Raw genomic sequence first — 19,727 nt, 5'->3', positions numbered from 1 at the left:
ATATAAATAAAGACTGAAGAAAGTAGTCAGGTCCCAACACTACACAATTATGGAAGAATGTCCACGAATCAGACTGATAGGAATATTTGCGCTTATCTGACGTTGTAACATAAATATTGCATATCATAGCATTTATGATATATAATAATTCTGAGAAATATATTCCTTCTTTATCATTTTACTAAACAGAAATTACTTGGAAATGTCACTTTGTCATTTGAATTGTGTGACTCTTATATTACTCAGCTCCTGAATGTTTTTACTGTTATCTGACTGTGCTCTATTGAGCACATACTTGCCACAGAATAGACTTACTAATCAACTTCTGCATATTTGCGGTTGTAACGGACACTCGGCTTGTGGCAGTTACATCTCACTGGTAGGGCTTGACTTGTCGCCTTCAGGCATGATTGGACAACACGTCATATGAGGTATTAATTTTTAAGTGTACCACCACACGCTGCATATGAAGTCCATCAAATCACCTACACGTACTGTTTTCTATGTCCCATATAACGATTTCATCTTGATGTGTTTCACAGATTGATGCATGTCAACATGTCAGTATACACACATTTTCTAAAACTAGAAAATGTCAATTCTAACCCATGGGTGTTACATGAGTTAAAGCACCTCAGGGTGGATTCTTTGCTCTCTGGCTCTGTATGTGTTGAACAGAAAGGACAGCATTTCAAAGCAGTAAAGTCAGAGGTCACCTTGACAAAGTTTTCAAGTAAGTAGTTGACTGTGACCCAGCCGTACGCCCCCTCCTCCTGTCCACTCAGGATGGTAGCCTCTTCGAATTTGAAAGGATAAGACCGCATTTTCTTTTCCACTTCCTTTAGGACCTGCTGGGACTCTGTGGCATTGACCATGCTATTAAAGAGATATAAGAGTTAAGAGTTTAGTTAATAAAACAATATTAAATCCTTCCTAGATCCATTATAAGGCATTCATGTATGATTGATGAGAACAGTGGTAGTAATAGTAGCGTAATATCCTGTCTTAATGGGAACTTTGACTGACTTCAGGAGCCTCATTCCTGCAGTGGCTCCCAGATAGAGTGGAGTTTGGTGATGCCTGAATTTGGGGATTTCCTTCACAGCTTGTTCCAGACAGCCCTCCAGACTTTTCGCTGCTCCACCACGAACACCTGCATAGCTGGATATCCCTCCACCTAGACAGAGAGAGAAAGTAGTTCTGCTTACAAAGAACTCAGCCTGACCTTTTAAAAACAGGACTTCTTGTCTAAAAGGAAGAATGACCTTCTGAGAGAGAGGCTCTGGTTGGTGTTTCTAAGGAAACTCAGAAAACAAACGGAGCTTAGAAGAGGAATAACTGGCAGTGGTAAGGAAGTAGACCGCTAAGGAAGTCTTGCACAAGGCAAAGTGTTTTGAAATTGCTTCTATACTATGACTATAGTCACCGAATTAGTTTCTAAAAGATGGCATTGTGGAAGTGAAAAGTGTCTTCACCACCAGGACAGTCTGGGGTTAACGGGTCGGTTCAGGCAAATTACAAAAAAAGATATTTTTTCACTTCCCTTTGGGGCATCTAGCTTCACATTTTTACCTCCGCCAAGGAGGATTAGTTCTTCACCCGTTTGTTTATTGATTTGTCAGCAAGATTACACAAAAACTACTGAACAGATTTCCACCAACTTGGATGGTGGATGTGTCTTGGCCCAGAGTAGACCCAATTAACTTTTGGTGTGGATCCAGATAAAGGGACAGATCCAGGTATTCTCCCTCACTTTATTTGACATTATGAGACACAATGTTTTTCAACATTTCTGTTCATTTCACAGGAAATTACACTAATAAATCTTGATAAAAAAATCTGGCATATCTAGGTGGCTAGTATCTATGAGTGGGCACAGAAGGAGACTGTTGGGCCCTGGTGGAGGTATGCACTCTACTGAGTGCCATTCTATTGAGTTATACTATTAGTTAATATGATCAGGCTTTGAAAACCATATCTTGGGGATTTGATATGGAAGCAAACTGAATTTTTGGATACTGCCTTTGTAAATGCTGAAGAGTACTGCAGCTTGACCTGCACTGTCTGATGATGGATACGATTCAGAGATGATTATCTCAAAATGTGCAAATCAATAGTATCTTCATGGCTAGAGCTCACCTGTCACATCGCACTCGCTGTGCTGGGTAACAATACCAGTGCCATTTTGCTTGTCCGCCGGCCATTTGTAGATGTACATGGAGGTGTGAGATGAGCCTGCATCTAGAACAATTCCATACTGAAACAGGTAAACAGTATTACATTTCAGAAACATACAATATGGTGCAAGAATATACCCATGTCCCCTATGTTTATGTGCTATCAGGGTAACCCAATGTATTGTTTTGTGAATATGACATGAAATACTTCAGAGCACCTCTGATAACTCAGGTTTGCTGACTACTCCTGTAGTAGTCCAGTGTGGAATGTTTTTTTCAGTGAACACTTGATTTACTAAGGTAATTGTACTAGTAGTTGTAACCGCTCTGTTCATCACTCTTGTGAAGACATGCTCTGTTTGCGCTTGACTGTGGTATCCACAGGATGTGGTTAAGCATTGACCTTAAAGCATAGAATTTTGCAATGTCTGAGTACATTGAAATGTCCTGTCATGAAACTCAAGGGTGAACATTTACTGATTCGCTCTCACAACATGGGCTGTGTCATTATGTATTGCGGTGTCCTCATTCATTCAGCTGTGTTGACTTTGTCTCTCTCTATGTGCTCTTTCACAATAGCAACTTCAAAGCATCACATTCTATTCTACTGTTAGTCTGCAGGCAAAGGCAGCGTACAGCAGACGGAGATCGATTGATGTCCCCTTTTATAATGTTCAAACTGTCTGTGACATGAACAAAAGGAGGAACACATCATATGTTCTCACAGAGACACAACTTGCTTCTTTTATCTCACATTCTCTGTCTGTTTCATTCTTATGACTATTCATTGGCGCTCTGCATCACTTCCCCCTGAGAAAACCTTTTAACCTCTGAGGTTGGCATATTGCATGACGCCAATGTGGTAGAGCTACCCATCTCATTTAGCTGACACACACACTTATGGCTGAGCAAGTTCCGATCAGGACATATGAGGCTCAGACCATGACTTCTTTCTGTACAGGGCATCTCTCTGTCTGTGATGAAACAGCTGACTGATTCTAATTTGGTAACAGCTGAAATGCTTACTGGTATATTTAAACTATTTGGTCTTACCTAACAAGCTACTTTTTAATTCACTATATTTTAATACAGCCTATCTGTGTGTAGTGACATTTAAAAGGTAAGGGAGCACATATAATTGACAGTGTTTTAACACATCATTTAGGGGCCAAACAAAAAAGTTTGGGGTGGTGAGTCGGGCTGAACCATATGTTTCAAAGGCCCTCCCCCAGGTTATTAATGTTTTTATGGAAACCCTGAAAAAAGTGCAACACCATCCCTGAAAAATGTTAAAATAAAACAACCCAATCACTAGAACAAATGTTAGCTAAGTATGTTCCTGCAAAACCACAGACAGAGTTCTTCATGTTTCTTTGGGTTAAATAGTTGTGTCAAAATGCAGTGCCTTCACTTGGTAAGGGTGAGGAAAAGATCATCTTTTGGCTTTATTATCATAAACTTTGATAATAAAACCCTGCTACAGAGACATAACCTGTGTCCTCTGCATATGGCATATCTATCAACCATGGTACACAAAGAGATTTCCTCTTTGACTATTTATGTAACTATACAATATATTGCAAAGGCTAAAATAAAATATGAATTTAGGATGAGAATAAAAATAAAAGACCATCCCACAGTTCTCCCAAGAAAAGTAAGACTACCCTCCCTCTAAGTAATGAGAAAAATAACAATACCCTATCATTTTCATTCAGTCTCTAATACAGTAGATCAAACTCAAAAGCATACCAGAACCAACCTGTTCTGCTAAAAATGAAAGATATATCAGAACACTTGAAAATATTTCTTGTAAAAGATATCCGTAAAATTCAATTGTTGTAAGAGAACAGCATTATTTCTAATATTTGTTTGCATCCTACAACTACTGCTGCTGCTGTTGCTGCTTCTCGCCTGGCACAGGCAGTTACCAAATACCCTTGTGATGCCCCATCTAGGCTACGAGATGATGCATAAATAATTAGTTTTATTACCATGTACTCAGGAGGCATCTCAACGTCTTTAGCTGGAAGGACCAGCACCAGAATCCCAACTATCGCCAGTATCAGCACCACCACCGCAGGGATGGTGTGGGAGCAGCGGAGAGTCATGCTGGATTCTGGTCCTGTGCGCCCGGGCAGCTCAGAGCTCTTCACTGTCAGTACAGATGAATGGTGTGCGTTAGAAAGTTGACAGCTGTGGGTTTTGTCTGAGCTTTTGACGCATCCTTTGCGTGGTAACGCTTCCTCTCACCGCTGCATGCAGCTGCGTGCACCCACACGCTGCCGCTCGCTCAGCCAAGTCAGTCAGCAGGTGAGTTTTGGTAAATGGGACTGAAAATATGCCTTCTGGGAAAATGAACTTCATCAAAGTTTATTCGTTCCTATATACATCATCTCCTTTAGTACAATATACAGAAGAAAAAAGAAAGAAAAATAAAAGAGACAATTGATGACTTCATTTCAAACACAATATGTCCTGAGAGCACTGTATCACAAAGGGGACACCTCATATTCTGAAATGAAAAACACAAAGGGATTTAAAAAGAGTAGTAACCTTTCATTCTGTCCTCACTCCACTTGATTGGACTTTCCCCCTTACATCTTCCTCCGCTTCTCTTCTCAGAAATGACCCCATCTGGTTTGACTGTTATTTTAAGCATATTGTATAAATTGTCAATCAATTTTGTGTTACACCTTTAGTCCTAATCTGGGATGTTATTTTTCTGACCATTTGATGAATAAAAAAGATATTTTGATGGCAAAAGATTTAATTTGGGGTCAGAATGACCCCAGAGGACAACACCAGGGTTAAGTGTTTTGGATTATTTAGAAAATATATTTATATATTTAATGTTAATTGAAAATATCACAAGGCATATGTGTAAGGAGAGCAAAGAGAACAAAATAGCTATGAATAGCTAGCTAGAGCATTTATTAGTAGCTAGCTAGCTAAAACACAGCAGTGCTAGCTTACAGTAGCTTATTTTCAGCAAGCTAGCTCCCATATTTAAGAAAAAATCTATTCAATCCAGTTAATAAAAATGATTTCTTTCAGCATGAAAGACAGGCAAAATGGGACACTATTAATATGAGCATTTTTTTAAAAGGTAAAAGGAGTAAAGAATTGATTCTTAATGCTGACAAACAATAACATCCCATTTCAAAATATATTAGTATGAACCAGTAAGTATTTGTTTTTACTGTTTTATGAGCTGAGCAATTTTTATTCTATTCCGCTTACAGTTGTGATTTAAGGCCTCTTACAACCCTCACACAGTTCAGTCAATACCAAGCAATCTCTTATCCGTGTATCCTTTCTGCCATCAGTTTTTCAGTCATTTAAAAAAAAAAAAAAAACTAAAAAAAAAGGAAATTTCTGAGCCCTCTTCTTCCATCAAGTTTAGAATTATTGGCTCAACTCACTGTTCTAGTTTAAATCAATCCATCATAAAGCAGCTCAATGTCACACACAGTTCACAAAAGTATCGCCTAGAGGTCAGCAAGGCAGCAGTCAGCAGGTTACAATGATCATAGTTCACTGATGGTCAGTTTTTCTCAAAATGGTTTTCCTATACCATTAAGTGGTTAAGGACAAAGATTAAAAACCTGTTATACTTTTAAGATTAGACTTTTTCTGTAAAACTTAAGAAACAAGTCCAGAAACAATTGAACCAACCCAGCAAACATGTGACGTCAGGGAGACATTCAGATCTTGTCTGTTTAACATCTGTCAGTCCAGACCCACTTTTGTACGTTTGATGGACTTTCAAAAAAGGTGTGTTATTTGGACGTCTGATTGGGGCCCCTCATGGACGTGCATCACAGGTTGAATATTAAAATCGCTCGAAGCCTATACAAAAATACATCTAATCTTTACATTACTATACATATATAACATTTTCTAGGATAGTAATGTTAGTCTCTGTGTTGGTCGTACCACAACTTTGGTCCTGTCTGAAATATTTCAACAACTACTGGATAGATCCCATGAAATGCTGTACAGATATTCATGGTTCCCAGAGGATGAATCTTACTTACTTTGGTGGTTGCCTGACTTCCTCAGTGCCACCTTGAGGTTGACATTTGTAGTTCAGGGTGAAATATCTCAACAGCTGTTGGATTGATTACCATGCAATTTGTTTCACACATTCATGGTCTTTGTGAACTTGTTTTGACTTTTCACCGAGCACTATCATCAAGATATATAGATTAGTTTAATCTAGCAGGTTTGGTTTTATTTAAAATCAGCACTAAAGCCTCACAGAGTTGCTAGCATGGCTATAAACCTCTGTTTGAAATGTGTTATACATATTTTTAAAGCCAAGTCAATAATACGTTACTTTTCATGGCTGCAATCAACTCATTTACTTTACACATATGGTCAACTACTTGATATGAAATCAAATCAAAAGGGAAACAGAAATGACTCAACCAAACTGCAACCATGGCCAACTTTCACTTGAGGATGAGTATTGGCAGAGTTTCTCCAGTTGATCATGCCTGTTAGATAACAATGGACATCAGACCACTTGTTAATTGTGTTGCTGAAGGTGTAAATTGATGATTGAATGTGATCAATTGACATCCATTGAGATTCCTTCTGATCAGTTAACCTCCATTTAGCCACGCTTTAAATTTACAAGACCTTCATCAGAGCATGCATAACATCTGTCAGTCCAGACCCACTTTTGTACGTTTGATGGACTTTCAAAAAAGGTGTGTTATTTGGACGTCTGATTGGGGCCCCTCATGGACGTGCATCACAGGTTGAATATTAAAATGTCTTACTCGGGAACTTATTGGACGTCTGTGGACATTCATAACAGGTTTATGTCTGAACGTCTGACTGGGACCCATTTAGACACTTGTGGACATGCACAACAGGTTAAATAACTGAGCGTCGACGTTTTGGACATCTACAGACATCTAATGCAGGTTCAACATTAGAAAAATAATCAAATTATACTGAAAATGGCAATTAAGAAATACAATTTCTATTTGATCTGTTATTTTAGAGATAGGCTACTCAGTTATTTACAATTACATGAATGTAACAAAAGGGCGGAAATTTTCAGAAATCTTTGAAAGGAATCAGGTGTATTTGTCCAAATACAATAAAAATTGTAGCTAATACAACACCACTGAGGAGACTTCTAAAAAAAGATGTTGCAAAAACTTTCATTCTGGCTCTTAGTGGAGGTCTTTTGAATGTGTCAGAGCTGTTCATATGAAGATAGGCTGGCTTTAAAAACCCTCACAACAATACAGAGACATTAATAATTCAAAATAGCTGAGCGAGAACTACATTTTAATTTCAGTTGTTGTTTTTGTGTGTTACGTTTTATATTGGCAGTTTTTTGGATCTTCAACATCAGCATATTTTATTAGTATTTAGAATGCAGACCCTCAATGTACAGCTGGTGTCAACTGTAGCCAAACTAAACACTAAACATCATTGAAGATTAATAAACAGTGGATGAACTTGAATGACAAAGTGTGTCTGTCTGTGTGGGATGCATGTGCTGCACAGGGCCAGCTCGGTCGGTCGATTGATCAATTGCTCAATCAGCAGATAATTAATCAACAACTAGTGTGAAAGGGTGTCTGTCTGTCCCTGGTTCCAGTTTGTCAATCAGGAGCATGTGCAGCTTTTGTTTGTCTTAGGTCATAGTAACATTAATGTCTTTTAGTCAAACCAGGCAATTTAAGCAGCTTAAACCTTGGGACTTCTTAGAAGCATTTCTTACAGACTTCTGACATTTTATTGACCAAATGACTGATTGGGAAAATAAAATAAAAATATCTGTGAGGAATCTGATTAATCTCTCTTTACACCCACTAGAGGGTGCTATACTCTAATGTCTGAATCTTTTAGTTCTCCGTACAAGGTGTTGATTTGATTTCACTGATGTGTTAGCCTACTACATAAAGCACATATTACAGAACACAATGTTCCTATGTCTAAAATGCTGAAAGGACACAAACTGACATACACAATACATTTTGAAACATGAAACTGAAAAATGATACAAAGACATCATTATCTAAATGCATTTCATCAATATGAATCATGAATATGTTTCAGTGGTCATTTTACTAAGACACAGTGTCAAACTTTATTATCACAGATGAACCTAAAGGCAATAGTAGACATGCAATTCACTTACAATCATACTGAGCCTTTAGAGGGGAAAACATTTTGTATTTAAAGAGACTGTTCTCAGTGGGCTAACATCAACATCAAGGTGAATCAAAGCTTTATTGCCTGTGTGACTATTATTAGTATTTCTAGCAGTTATTCTTGACCCAATGTGTGTGTGCGTGCGTGTGTGTGTGTGTGTGTGTGTGTGTGTGTGTACCGAACTGTAGATGACACTGCAGCTTGTAGTAGGCGTTTTTTTCTGTGGTTGGGAGGGGTTGGGGGGTTGGAGTGATTGCCTGAACAGAACTTGGGGGGTGACACAAATGGCAGTCAGGTGAAGAGGTCGCCAACATAATTCTGAAATGCACAGATAAATCAGAAGTGTCCAGGCCTAGTGGTCGAAGCAGCCACCTGATGTTTCCTCTCCAAACACTCGCTCCTCCCCCCAGGAGCTGCTACACTGTAAAAAAAAAAACCTCAACGCATCATTGAAGCCTATATCAAGCTATTTGTGTCCAAGCAAGACCAGCATGAGCACTAGCACATTCTTCCCCATGCAAATGAAAAGTTGTATTCCAATGCCATAAAACACACCCTTGCTCAGGTCAATATAGCCACCTCAAGGGTTACACTGTGTTTTATCATCAACTATTGTCCTGCAATTGTTATTTATGGCCACAGTAGCTGCTCTCCTCCTAAGCCCCATTTTGAAACAAAAGCTAAAATCTTTAATATATTGAGGAAAATGAAAATCACAGCATTTGTTTCATGAGATGCTGCTTTCAACAATATTTGACCTTGCTGAGTCTGATCGCTCGAAGCCTATACAAAAATACATCTAATCTTTACATTACTATACATATATAACATTTTCTAGGATAGTAATGTTAGTCTCTGTGTTGGTCGTACCACAACTTTGGTCCTGTCTGAAATATTTCAACAACTACTGGATAGATCCCATGAAATGCTGTACAGATATTCATGGTTCCCAGAGGATGAATCTTACTTACTTTGGTGGTTGCCTGACTTCCTCAGTGCCACCTTGAGGTTGACATTTGTAGTTCAGGGTGAAATATCTCAACAGCTGTTGGATTGATTACCATGCAATTTGTTTCACACATTCATGGTCTTTGTGAACTTGTTTTGACTTTTCACCGAGCACTATCATCAAGATATATAGATTAGTTTAATCTAGCAGGTTTGGTTTTATTTAAAATCAGCACTAAAGCCTCACAGAGTTGCTAGCATGGCTATAAACCTCTGTTTGAAATGTGTTATACATATTTTTAAAGCCAAGTCAATAATATGTTACTTTTCATGGCTGCAATCAACTCATTTACTTTACACATATGGTCAACTACTTGATATGAAATCAAATCAAAAGGGAAACAGAAATGACTCAACCAAACTGCAACCATGGCCAACTTTCACTTGAGGATGAGTATTGGCAGAGTTTCTCCAGTTGATCATGCCTGTTAGATAACAATGGACATCAGACCACTTGTTAATTGTGTTGCTGAAGGTGTAAATTGATGATTGAATGTGATCAATTGACATCCATTGAGATTCCTTCTGATCAGTTAACCTCCATTTAGCCACGCTTTAAATTTACAAGACCTTCATCAGAGCATGCATCAGCTAGATCAAAAAGCTTGCTTTAATGGATGTAAATGGTGTCAATCCAAATGTAAATTAGACTACAACACACCCCTGAGCATTATTGATTTATTTTGTCTGAAGTAGTTCATTCTGACTGAAAAGACAACACATAGCCAGAAGCAACATTTTTTGCAGTGTACAACAGCCCCCAAGAAGTTTGACAGGCTGTCCCTGCATACTGGAGAGCCAGGGCACACAGAGGGCATTCACACCTTGTTAAGTTTTACAACTGGTGCATTTGTCGGTCCCAGGCTTCTATTGCCCCTGTGACTCAGTCCCTGCTTTGAAGTGACCTTCTCCGTCGACTGGGGTGATGAAATTTAGGGTTTTCTCTGATGAATGTGAATGCAGCACACCTTAGGGTGCATATGGCCTGCTGGAAAACACAGCGTAAACCTGAATGAGATTATCTCTACAGACAATTAAGGGTTAATGTGACATTAATTTAATTACAGTCAACTAATAGGGCTGGTGATTAGTAGGGAGCTACTGGGACTGTAAATTAAAGGATAACAACATGGGCCATCTTTTTGTATTTTCAGCCTTCTTTTCTGAAAGTAGTAATAACTTATAATAAGTAGTAGTGCTCACCACAGTAATTATTGAGATGTGGGAACATGGTGACATCACTACAGCAAAGTCAGATGGGGCAAGGAACATGACCACTTGGATAATTATTTGGGCTATAAAACAGGTTTAGCCTGATAGCAGTGTCTAAACCAGTGATTCCCAAACTTTGGCATCAACTCATGGAGGGACTGAAGGGATATTTTTCATACAACGTACATTTTTAGTTTTCCTCCTTTCAGATGAATACTGAACTCAGTCACCGGTCACCAGATCCAGTACAGTCAGTGCAATTTTTTACTGATTTTGTTGATAAAGATTTGTTCGTACATGTACTGTACACCTCTAGACCTCTAGTGAAAGGCTGTGCTCCTGTTTTTTTAATGTGGTGAGTCATGAAATTAAAGGTATCCTTTGGAGTGTTTGACCAATAGTAGTGCTATGGAGCAATGTTTTCACGAATGGGTCCCAAGTTTGTTTTTGATATACTTTTCACATATGCAAAGAAGCATAGCAATGTGCCAGAAAAGGCAAGGAAGAAGAACACTTCCAGCAAACCCTTTCCCTTTAACCCTTTAACCCTTTCTTCTAAATAAGTTTGGCCTCAAGGTTTATTTAAAACCCACCTGATCATTTGACTGCTCGTTCTCGCTCCATCTTAGAATTGTTTGCTCCTATCACAGATCTTAGCAAGAAACAGTGCTGGGTTTAGAACTGAAAATCTATCCCCAATTAAAAGCAGAATTATTCCCATAAAACGAGACTCAAGTAAAAGTGAAAATCACCATCCGAGGAACCTACTCAAGTTAAACTATAAAAGTAGCTGGTTAATAAATTACATTTAAAGTGGCTTTAAAATAATATTGATGTTAAAATCAACATTGTGTGAGAGCACACCGATTTAAAAATCCAGAGTGTGTTAACTACATTTTCACCTACAGTATGTGCAGCTCAGTGTGCTTGCAGAGTTTGAAAATACCATGCAAGAAGAACTTCATCATGTATTTTTCAGATTTTGGTATAAAAAGTGAGGTCAGATGTGGTGTTGTTGCTGGAAGCTGCCTTTTGTCCTGGGTTTTGCTACAAAATCATTGCATTGTGTTCAAAATAACAAGTTGTGCTTTTTTCCTTCCAGTACAGCGTTGTTACTATTATTATTGGACAACACTACAAAATAAGACCCAAACTGTATGAATTCTCCTCCCTTTAAGATAAATGACTGTGTACAACTGCATATGTCCCACTTAGAGATAAGTGAATCAGTTTGGCTTGACTGTTAATGCATCTATTTCATGCATGTAATTATAGTAAAGGTCTGCTCTTAAGACGTGGTTGCAGTTACAGCTCGGATGGATTGCTTCGCCTTTGTTTTGAAAGAATTTTTTCCCTTTTACCTGTGCTCCACAGACTCCTGTAAACTGCATGAAGGAATGCCTATTCAGGTGATTGGGGGGGCATGTTGGGAGGTGAAAGTAGGAGGCTCAAACCACCGTGGATGGGGCTCCTGTAATCCTGTAGCACAGTCCCATCCTTTTACATGCATGGCCTACTGTTATTTCATTTTTGTCAGCCACTCATCACTCTCACATACGGCAGTCAGGAATGGTATCCTGGTCAATCTGGCCTGTGTAAAAGGCAAGCCCATTGAAAGGAGTGCCAGTGAAGGATTCAGAGGTGATCCTGACCAGGATCAGGTTTCCCCTCTACCTTGTTCATCTGCAGAAGAAAAACTATAATATACTATAATAGTGCCCTCCCATCCACCCCGACTTTTGGGAAGGTGGGGTAAGGGTGGGAAGTAGACGGGAGGCACCTGAAACAGTGTTGTACCCACCTTTTCAATATGAATGACTTTTCTTGTCAGGTCTGAATGTGGGATTAAATCTTTTGAGCACACCCACTTTGTAGAAGCTGAATGCGAAATAAAGGCTGCTATTGTGTGACAGCGGCTCTCCCCCAGGGCCCTCACAGCTCCCCGGCCTTCCCAGCTACCTCACACACTCTCTCAACCCTGAACTGGCAATTAGACGGTCAAATCAAAACCCTGCCACTCAGGACTAATTGTTTCTAACAGGCCTTTGTAAAGGGCCATGTTGTTTCCCATTCAGGGCAGCTTCCCTGCCTCCTTGGGTGTCAGATAGGGGAAGGCATCGTTCCAGCCGGGAGATAAGCCACAGGCTTTTTTTTAATGCCCCAAAGTAGACTTAATTTTCACCTTCCTTTCACGGTTCAGGTGCACTTGTGTATTGAGGCGATCAGAATTTGCAGTGGGTGGGTTGGCCTGACGGATACAGTACCTCACAGGATGTCATTCATCAGCGGCTTCCGGAATGTGTTAAAAAGGGTGTGTATGTATGTGTGGGGAATTCACCGCCGTCCCGCATTTTTCTTCCTTCTTTGCACTTTTTTGGGGGCTTAAACAACTGTCAAGATGTGAAATGCAGGACTTTTCTAAAGACAGAGCACCTGTCAGATGTGTGTAATATTCACTTTGTTTTTGTTCGTGTAAGTATTATGGTCTTCTGGTCCTGGACTACACTGATACAGTTTGCTGGTGTGGCGGGTAAAAGGAATGGTCACTGCACTTTTCTAATCAACCGATCACTCCAAGCACTTCACCCATTCACACACACACACTCATACACTGATGCAGAGACTGTTGTGCAAGGTGCTGATCAGAACAGAATTGATAGTGTTTTCTGTCAAGGAACCGACGACATTTCGATGCTCAGCCATTCACACACACACTCACAATCTGATGGCACAGGTTGTGTATCTTGCCTGAGGACACTAGCTCACCTGTTAGTTCTGACTTGATCTCTACCAACACCTGAGAAAATATGTGACTCTTTAGCTTATAAATGCTCTGCTATTTTAACCAGCTAGTCTTCCATTGAGCAAATAGTCTGCAGAGGATTTTCCGAGCTTTTCACTGAAAACAGCTGCTGGCTGCTGGAGGAAACTACACTGATGAGCAAGATGGAATCAGATCAGAAATGTTGTGGACCATCAAACAAAAGAGATGATCTCAAAGACCATAAAATGCCCCAGAGAGCTAAGAGGAACTCTAGCATTGGTGTTAACTCTCTGTGGGTTCGTCCATCGAGTAACACCTTCACATAACACAGATCTATTTTCAATCTGAAAATATGACAAAAATTGACAAATTTACAATTTTTCAAATATATATCTAGCTTAGTGTAGCTACAACTAATGCAGTGTAATACAGCAGTCCTGCATTGTCTCCTCCTTTGATGAAGTTTCTAATGTTCAGTTTTTGTTGAAGCTGTTTTAGAGAGGTGCTGCATCAACTGTAAGAGCATGGTGCTGTTGAACTGTGGTGCTATATATATATATATATATATATATATATGTATATATAAATGGTGCAGACAAAATAAAAGAAACACCTGTCAGTATATTCAATGCATCACAAATGGTCCCTCAGTATGCAATACTCAGTATCTTAAAAAAGTATTTCATTGGTCAGTGTAGAAAGTTTGGAGATGATGAATTGTACAGTGCCAATTGTGTTTGTTGCTGCAACAGGACCCCCCATTGCACTGGCACAGTATTGATGGATGAAACTTGCATTTGGGCAATGGTGTCTTGATCTGTATGAACACAATTAGGAGATGGGTCTGTCTCTCTCCTTGAGGAACTTCTAATATGGAAAATCAGTTGAGACTTTTAGACTGTTTATTGCATCTTTACATGGATGAAATTATTATTGAACAGTACTACTATATTACTTTAATATAAAGTAAACGTCAGTACAAAATGAGCGGTCAAACATTACAGTGATCACAGACCCTGTTTTATTCCCAGAGATGCCTTTCAACCATCACCTGCTCCCATGCTGCCCTGCAGGAGAAACACACTCACCTGCTGAGCTGTCTGGAGGTGAGCATGTCAGACTGAGAGGAAGATTGTTGCACTACGACCACAGTGTCACTGTTCAGGATTGGCGTGTGTGTGTGGACACATCAGCCTGCAGACAGAGTTCATACATGATGTGGTGTCAGAACAGCTAAGAGCTGGTGTGAATGTGAGCCCTTATCCATCACAATGTCATTGTCTGTACGTTGCCTAGTTTATAGGTGTATGATATCTGATAATTATTCAAGGGCGACCACCTCTGCTGACATCATGAAAATAAACAACAAATACAACAAAACAAACAAATTAAACAATAAAACATGTCCAATACAACTCCCCGAGGAAGAACCCTGGTTTCACACAAAGTTCCTGAGAACCCCAAACAGCCATGATGGATTAGAGGTTTCCCTCGTACATCTTCTTCTTCTTTGGTGTAAAAGACAAACAGTGTCAGGAGCGGGTGTCTGATTCTTTCTGACCTGCTGTCTGCACCCAGCCAGCCCTGAGAGCAGGAGCTGCTTCTGTTTCAATTGGAGTGTGACTGGAGCTATACTGGGAGCTGTGGGGAGGGGGGTGATGCTTGTCCATCAATGCACCCCCCCCCCTCAGCACTCACACACACACAAACACACACACACACACACACCCTGCTGTGGACCCCTGTGTCTGTTGCTCAGCCTGTCAACCTGAGAGAGAGAAGGAGGGTGGGAGGGGGCTGGAGTGCTGAAGTGAGGTATAGGCACACATTTTCTCAGGAATGCTGGGAGCTATCAGAAGTGACATGTAACCGTATCCGCTGTCAGATCTCAGGCTTTATCTCTGCTCTGCTGTTGACTGCTCCCTCAGTCTGCTGATGCCTCCTGTCTGAACCTGAGAGCCTTGCTTCGGAGCCGATCCTCCCTCCTGCATCCCTGCAGGAACATTTTTGATCGGGACATTTTGATGAATAAACATTTGTAAGAACCCCTGTAGTGCCATTACAATTGTCTGCATCAGTGGCTCTTAAGGGTCCTATTCAGGAGTACTCTAGAGGCCTCCTTTGTTTTGTTTTTTGCTTTCAACAACAGAATAAAATGCAAATATATAATTATATAAAACAGATAAAGGCAGAAAGTCACCACATTTGATGGGCTGGAATAAGAGCATGTTGTAGCTGGGCTACAACTTTGGTCCAGACAGAAATATTTCTGTTCGGGTCAAAATTTCAGTTCGTCCAACACTTTGGTTTATGATCAAATACCAAAACCAATGCCATTCCCATCAGCCTCAACTCTACTCTGTTTTATAAAAGCAAATGTTAACATGCCAATAAAGTAAACTAAAAAAAAACATGGTAAATGTTATTCCTTCTGGAACAGTTTGGTTCCGCCTCTGATCCGCCACCGGAGGTAGTAACAGAGCTGCAACAGAGGCAAGACGTCTGTGTGAATGGAAAAGCCGGCATCGAGGACAGGAGTGTGTCGGTCTGATGGCTTTGAGTCTGACAGCTAAACAGATCCTTCACTCATTAACATCGGCACAATGTCTTTAAGAGCATGTTGCCACGCTAGCATTAGCTTTAAGTTTAAAGCACCACTGTGCCAAAATACAGCCTCACAGAGCTGCTAGCATGGCTGTACAGTCTTACTCTGTGTTCCAATACCATACTACTATACTATTTAGTATACTAGAAAAATATTTAATGTGTCCCACTACAAATATGTGAAATACAGTGTGCCAAAAATACCTCCTACTACATCCAGTCGCATTTTGCAGTATGACGCCAGCATGCGTTTTTTGGACCCACAATCCTCTGCGCAGGGTAAGATGCGTCACGGTTTGTCACGCAAATATAAACAAAGCGAGAGAGAGCACAAACATTTGACAGCTCTTTTTACAGAATGACAGATGAAAGCACATTTAAGTATCGGTACTAGGTTCTTTGTACTCTTTGTGCTACTTAATATATAGGAGCAAGAGTTTCAATGTTCAAGGCGTACTGTCATGTAATGCGATTAGTACTGTATAGTGCTGTAAGTACTGTATGGCAGTACAATTCCAGGCACAGCCTGGTCTTAATTGATTAGCACAATTGTTGATTAATTTTCTGTCAATTCACTTCTTGTTTCAGCACTAAACATCTGAAACGAAACCATTTAGGAAACCCTGCTGTGTGACTGGTTCTGGTACTTTTAGGTTTAAAATTAAACAAATCTCGAGGGGGCTCAATCAGACACTTTGATTTCATGTTCTTTTCTCTCACATGTCACCTTAAACTAATTCTTTCCACTTATACCCCCCCAACCTGTTTTAAAAACAGCTTTACTCAATTTAAGTGTAATTAAAAGGCATTTATTTGCTGCATAATAGTGTGCTAATGCCTGTTTGAAGCTGCCATCACCCTGTTAGTTCATGCACTTGTGACCCAACTGAGTGGGCTAATGGCATTAGTGCAAACGCCTTTGACCCCCACCAGTGTTTGCTTTCTACTCAACCAAACAAGATCAAACGCTGTTATCAGAGCACCCTTAGATAGAGGCAACCAACTTTCTGACAGCACTAATGCCATCTTGATAGGGCCTAATGGACACAATTCGGGGATGATATGGGAGGGCAGCTCACACACTAAACATCAATGCTGCTGTGTTAAAGCCACTTCTGTGTCTGTAGCCGCGGTGATGGGTCCTGTAGCGACTTGCTCGGGGCTTGATGCCGTGGGCTTCACAGGTGAGCAGAAACAAGAGACGCACTTGTGGGTTTTCTTTAAGTGTTTAAGTGCTGTCTTTGAAAGTGTCCTGTTACGCTGTTCCCTCCATGAGCACCTGACACCACCCCCTCCTCCTGCACAGGTGAGTGAACTTATTCCCATTACTCTATAGGCAGAATAGTCTGGCCATTATTAAATTAATATATAAATATTTCAGCAATAAAACAAGTTTCATAAAGACGATGTTTGATGGTTTTACCTTGTTTAAGTTGTTTGAACTTAACGGTATCATGTATTCATTCCTTTATTCAGAATACTACAGACATACAGCGAGCAGAATAATAAGACATTAGGTTATGTTGATGTCCACACAACCACTACCTCCAAGTGATGGCAGTTTTCCCTCCTCTTAGCTGGAGTAGCACCAGCCTTGTTTGCTTATGTCATTATGTCTGTGGAACATGTGACTGATGACTTTCTGAGTGACTCTATGCATTTGTCCCCAGCTCTAGAGTTAGCAGGGCCACTGTGCTGGGGCCCTCATTGGCTGTGAAGGAGCCTTCGAGAGGAACAAGGGGCCAGTGGGGTCGATGGCAGCCCTTGTGGAGGTCACAGCCAGGTAAGAGGGCAGCGGTGTGTTCATCCACACTTGACTCAGTCACCGAGAAACAATGGCTTTACTTAGCTACCTAGTTATTCATATCATATTGTAAACAGTACGTATGAAGCACAGTGCAACCATTGGTAATCATTCGAGATTTCTGTTGTCCTAAAAGTCTGAATGATATTTTCACATCTTAGATGATAGTTGCAGTGTTATGGTGTTTGTTTGAGAAGATAAGAAGGAGAAGAGCTGATAATATAAGATAATGTGAAAAGGTAGTTTTTTTACATTTAATTTATTATACTATTTTAATCCCACAAGGGGAAATTCTTTTTTTTTTTGACATTAGCATCTGTTAGTGTGTCTCAATGTTCATCTTGAGTGACCACTTGTGATGGGATGTCACTTCCCCTCTGTACTGTATGTGAACAAAGATGTACAGCACTGGGACAAAGGGACACAATATATTTTTGAACAAGGAAGAAAGAAGTTAATGTAGAACATTTGTCAAATTTACAAGAAAACCAAAATAATTAAATAATAAAAAATTGGTCATAGACAGCGTTTCACAAAGTTTATACAGTTTCTTCTAAATATACAGCTCGATGTTTAAGGGGGTGTGGGGACTCTCCATGGGCATCATAGAAGTAGCCTATATTGATACTGTGCAGTGTATTTGTACATTTTGGTTTACCATCAATAAAATGTTTCTTCTTTCATAAATTGAGTGTAAATGCTGAAATCAGCTGAAACAGTATGTTCAAACAGCTGCTAAATGTTGGCAGGTGACGCCATTGCCCAAGATGTTATTTGCATTACAGTGAACCACATGGAAATCAGATGAAAGCCCCATTCACATTTCCCCTAAAGGTGGGAATCTTGCATCGATACTCCGCCTCGCCATCTGTATGAAAATTACAGAGGCGGAATGGGGGGACAGTTTCCTTCTGCCTCTGATTCGCTACCGAAGGTAGTAACAGAGCCGAAACAGAGGCGAGACGACGTCTGTGTGAATGGAAAAGCCGGAGGCGCAAAACACAGGTGTGTCCGATGGTGTTCACAGTCTGACAGCTCAACAGATCCTTCACTCACATAATAAAAGAGAAATGTCCCACACTTGAACCCACAAAACTTAACTTTGTCACTTTCCAGGATGCATGGTGGGTGAGGATCTCAGTCACAATACTTTATAACTGCATCCATATGGTTATAAACAGTCATGTTTAGATTAACAGATGGAAACCGGGGGAAACATGACAGAGCTCACCATTATGATGTGTACCATCACACCTCTTTTCTTTCCGCAACGCCGGTGCTGCTTGGCTCAGTGTGAACAAAGGCAGCGTAAAGGTGAGCCTTCGTTGCAGCACTAACGCGGAATCCCTGTGTAAAAGGGCTAGTGTGTAACCATTGTCTGTTATTGTGGCTTCTTCTTCTTGTTTCCAGAGGATGTCAGTTGAGTAGGCGGTCCTTCACTGTGGCCCAGGACACATGTCCATACACTCTGCTGAAAGAATGTTGCCACATGAGACCCAGACCACTCCTGATTGTGGTCTGAGTGATCAGATCAAAATGCACCGTCATTTCGTTTGGATGCAACCTGTGCGATCTTGTGATCAGATCACCCTGCATGGATGTTAACACCAGGTGTAAACCGCCCGGAAATGTTGAACAGCGGATATAGGGCCCAAAGTGTAAAAATCCCCAAATTCTCAGTTATATGCATATTTGCTTTGGGTAAATATATGTTTCCCTTAAAATGAATGTGATAATGATCTACTAATCCTTTAGCTCTCCGTACTGTCTCCTCGTATTTTCAATGTCTTTCATCAGACTTAACACTGGAGGCTTTAGTAAACAATAGAGAACCAGTGACTCTTTTCCCTCTACAGCAACTGAGTCATGTAAGCGGGCCTGAAATACCAGGCATGCTGTTGTGTCACAGGCTGGTGTGGGTGTCTCTGTCGCCAGCCACCAAGTTGTAGGGCACCACTTGTCTTGCCGTTGGTCTCGG

General features: G+C 40.3%; 1 protein-coding gene across 2 annotated transcripts in view; it reads right to left on the bottom strand.

Moving 5' to 3' along the window:
- The window catches only part of LOC311260752 (ectonucleoside triphosphate diphosphohydrolase 2-like), a 247,215-nt gene that overhangs the window by 5,422 nt on the left and 222,066 nt on the right, over nt 1–19,727 (bottom strand). The window contains exons 1-4 of one of the 2 annotated variants that reach the window (XM_084358930.1): nt 4,169–4,336; nt 2,140–2,257; nt 1,027–1,177; nt 717–876 (exon numbers count right to left, since the gene is read on the bottom strand). In XM_084358930.1, coding sequence (XP_084215056.1) covers nt 717–876; nt 1,027–1,177; nt 2,140–2,257; nt 4,169–4,285 — 546 coding nt within the window. In that variant the 5' untranslated portion in view covers nt 4,286–4,336. Of the gene's footprint in view, nt 1–716; nt 877–1,026; nt 1,178–2,139; nt 2,258–4,168; nt 4,337–19,727 lie in introns of those variants that run through there. The other variant, XM_084358931.1, reaches the window with a different exon arrangement.

The sequence above is a fragment of the Pagrus pagrus genome (genome assembly GCF_965226575.1).
Source record: "Pagrus pagrus genome assembly, chromosome: 8".
Taxonomy (NCBI): domain Eukaryota; kingdom Metazoa; phylum Chordata; class Actinopteri; order Spariformes; family Sparidae; genus Pagrus; species Pagrus pagrus.
Note: the sequence above shows the minus strand (reverse complement) of the source record. Positions and strands in the feature narration are given on the sequence as shown.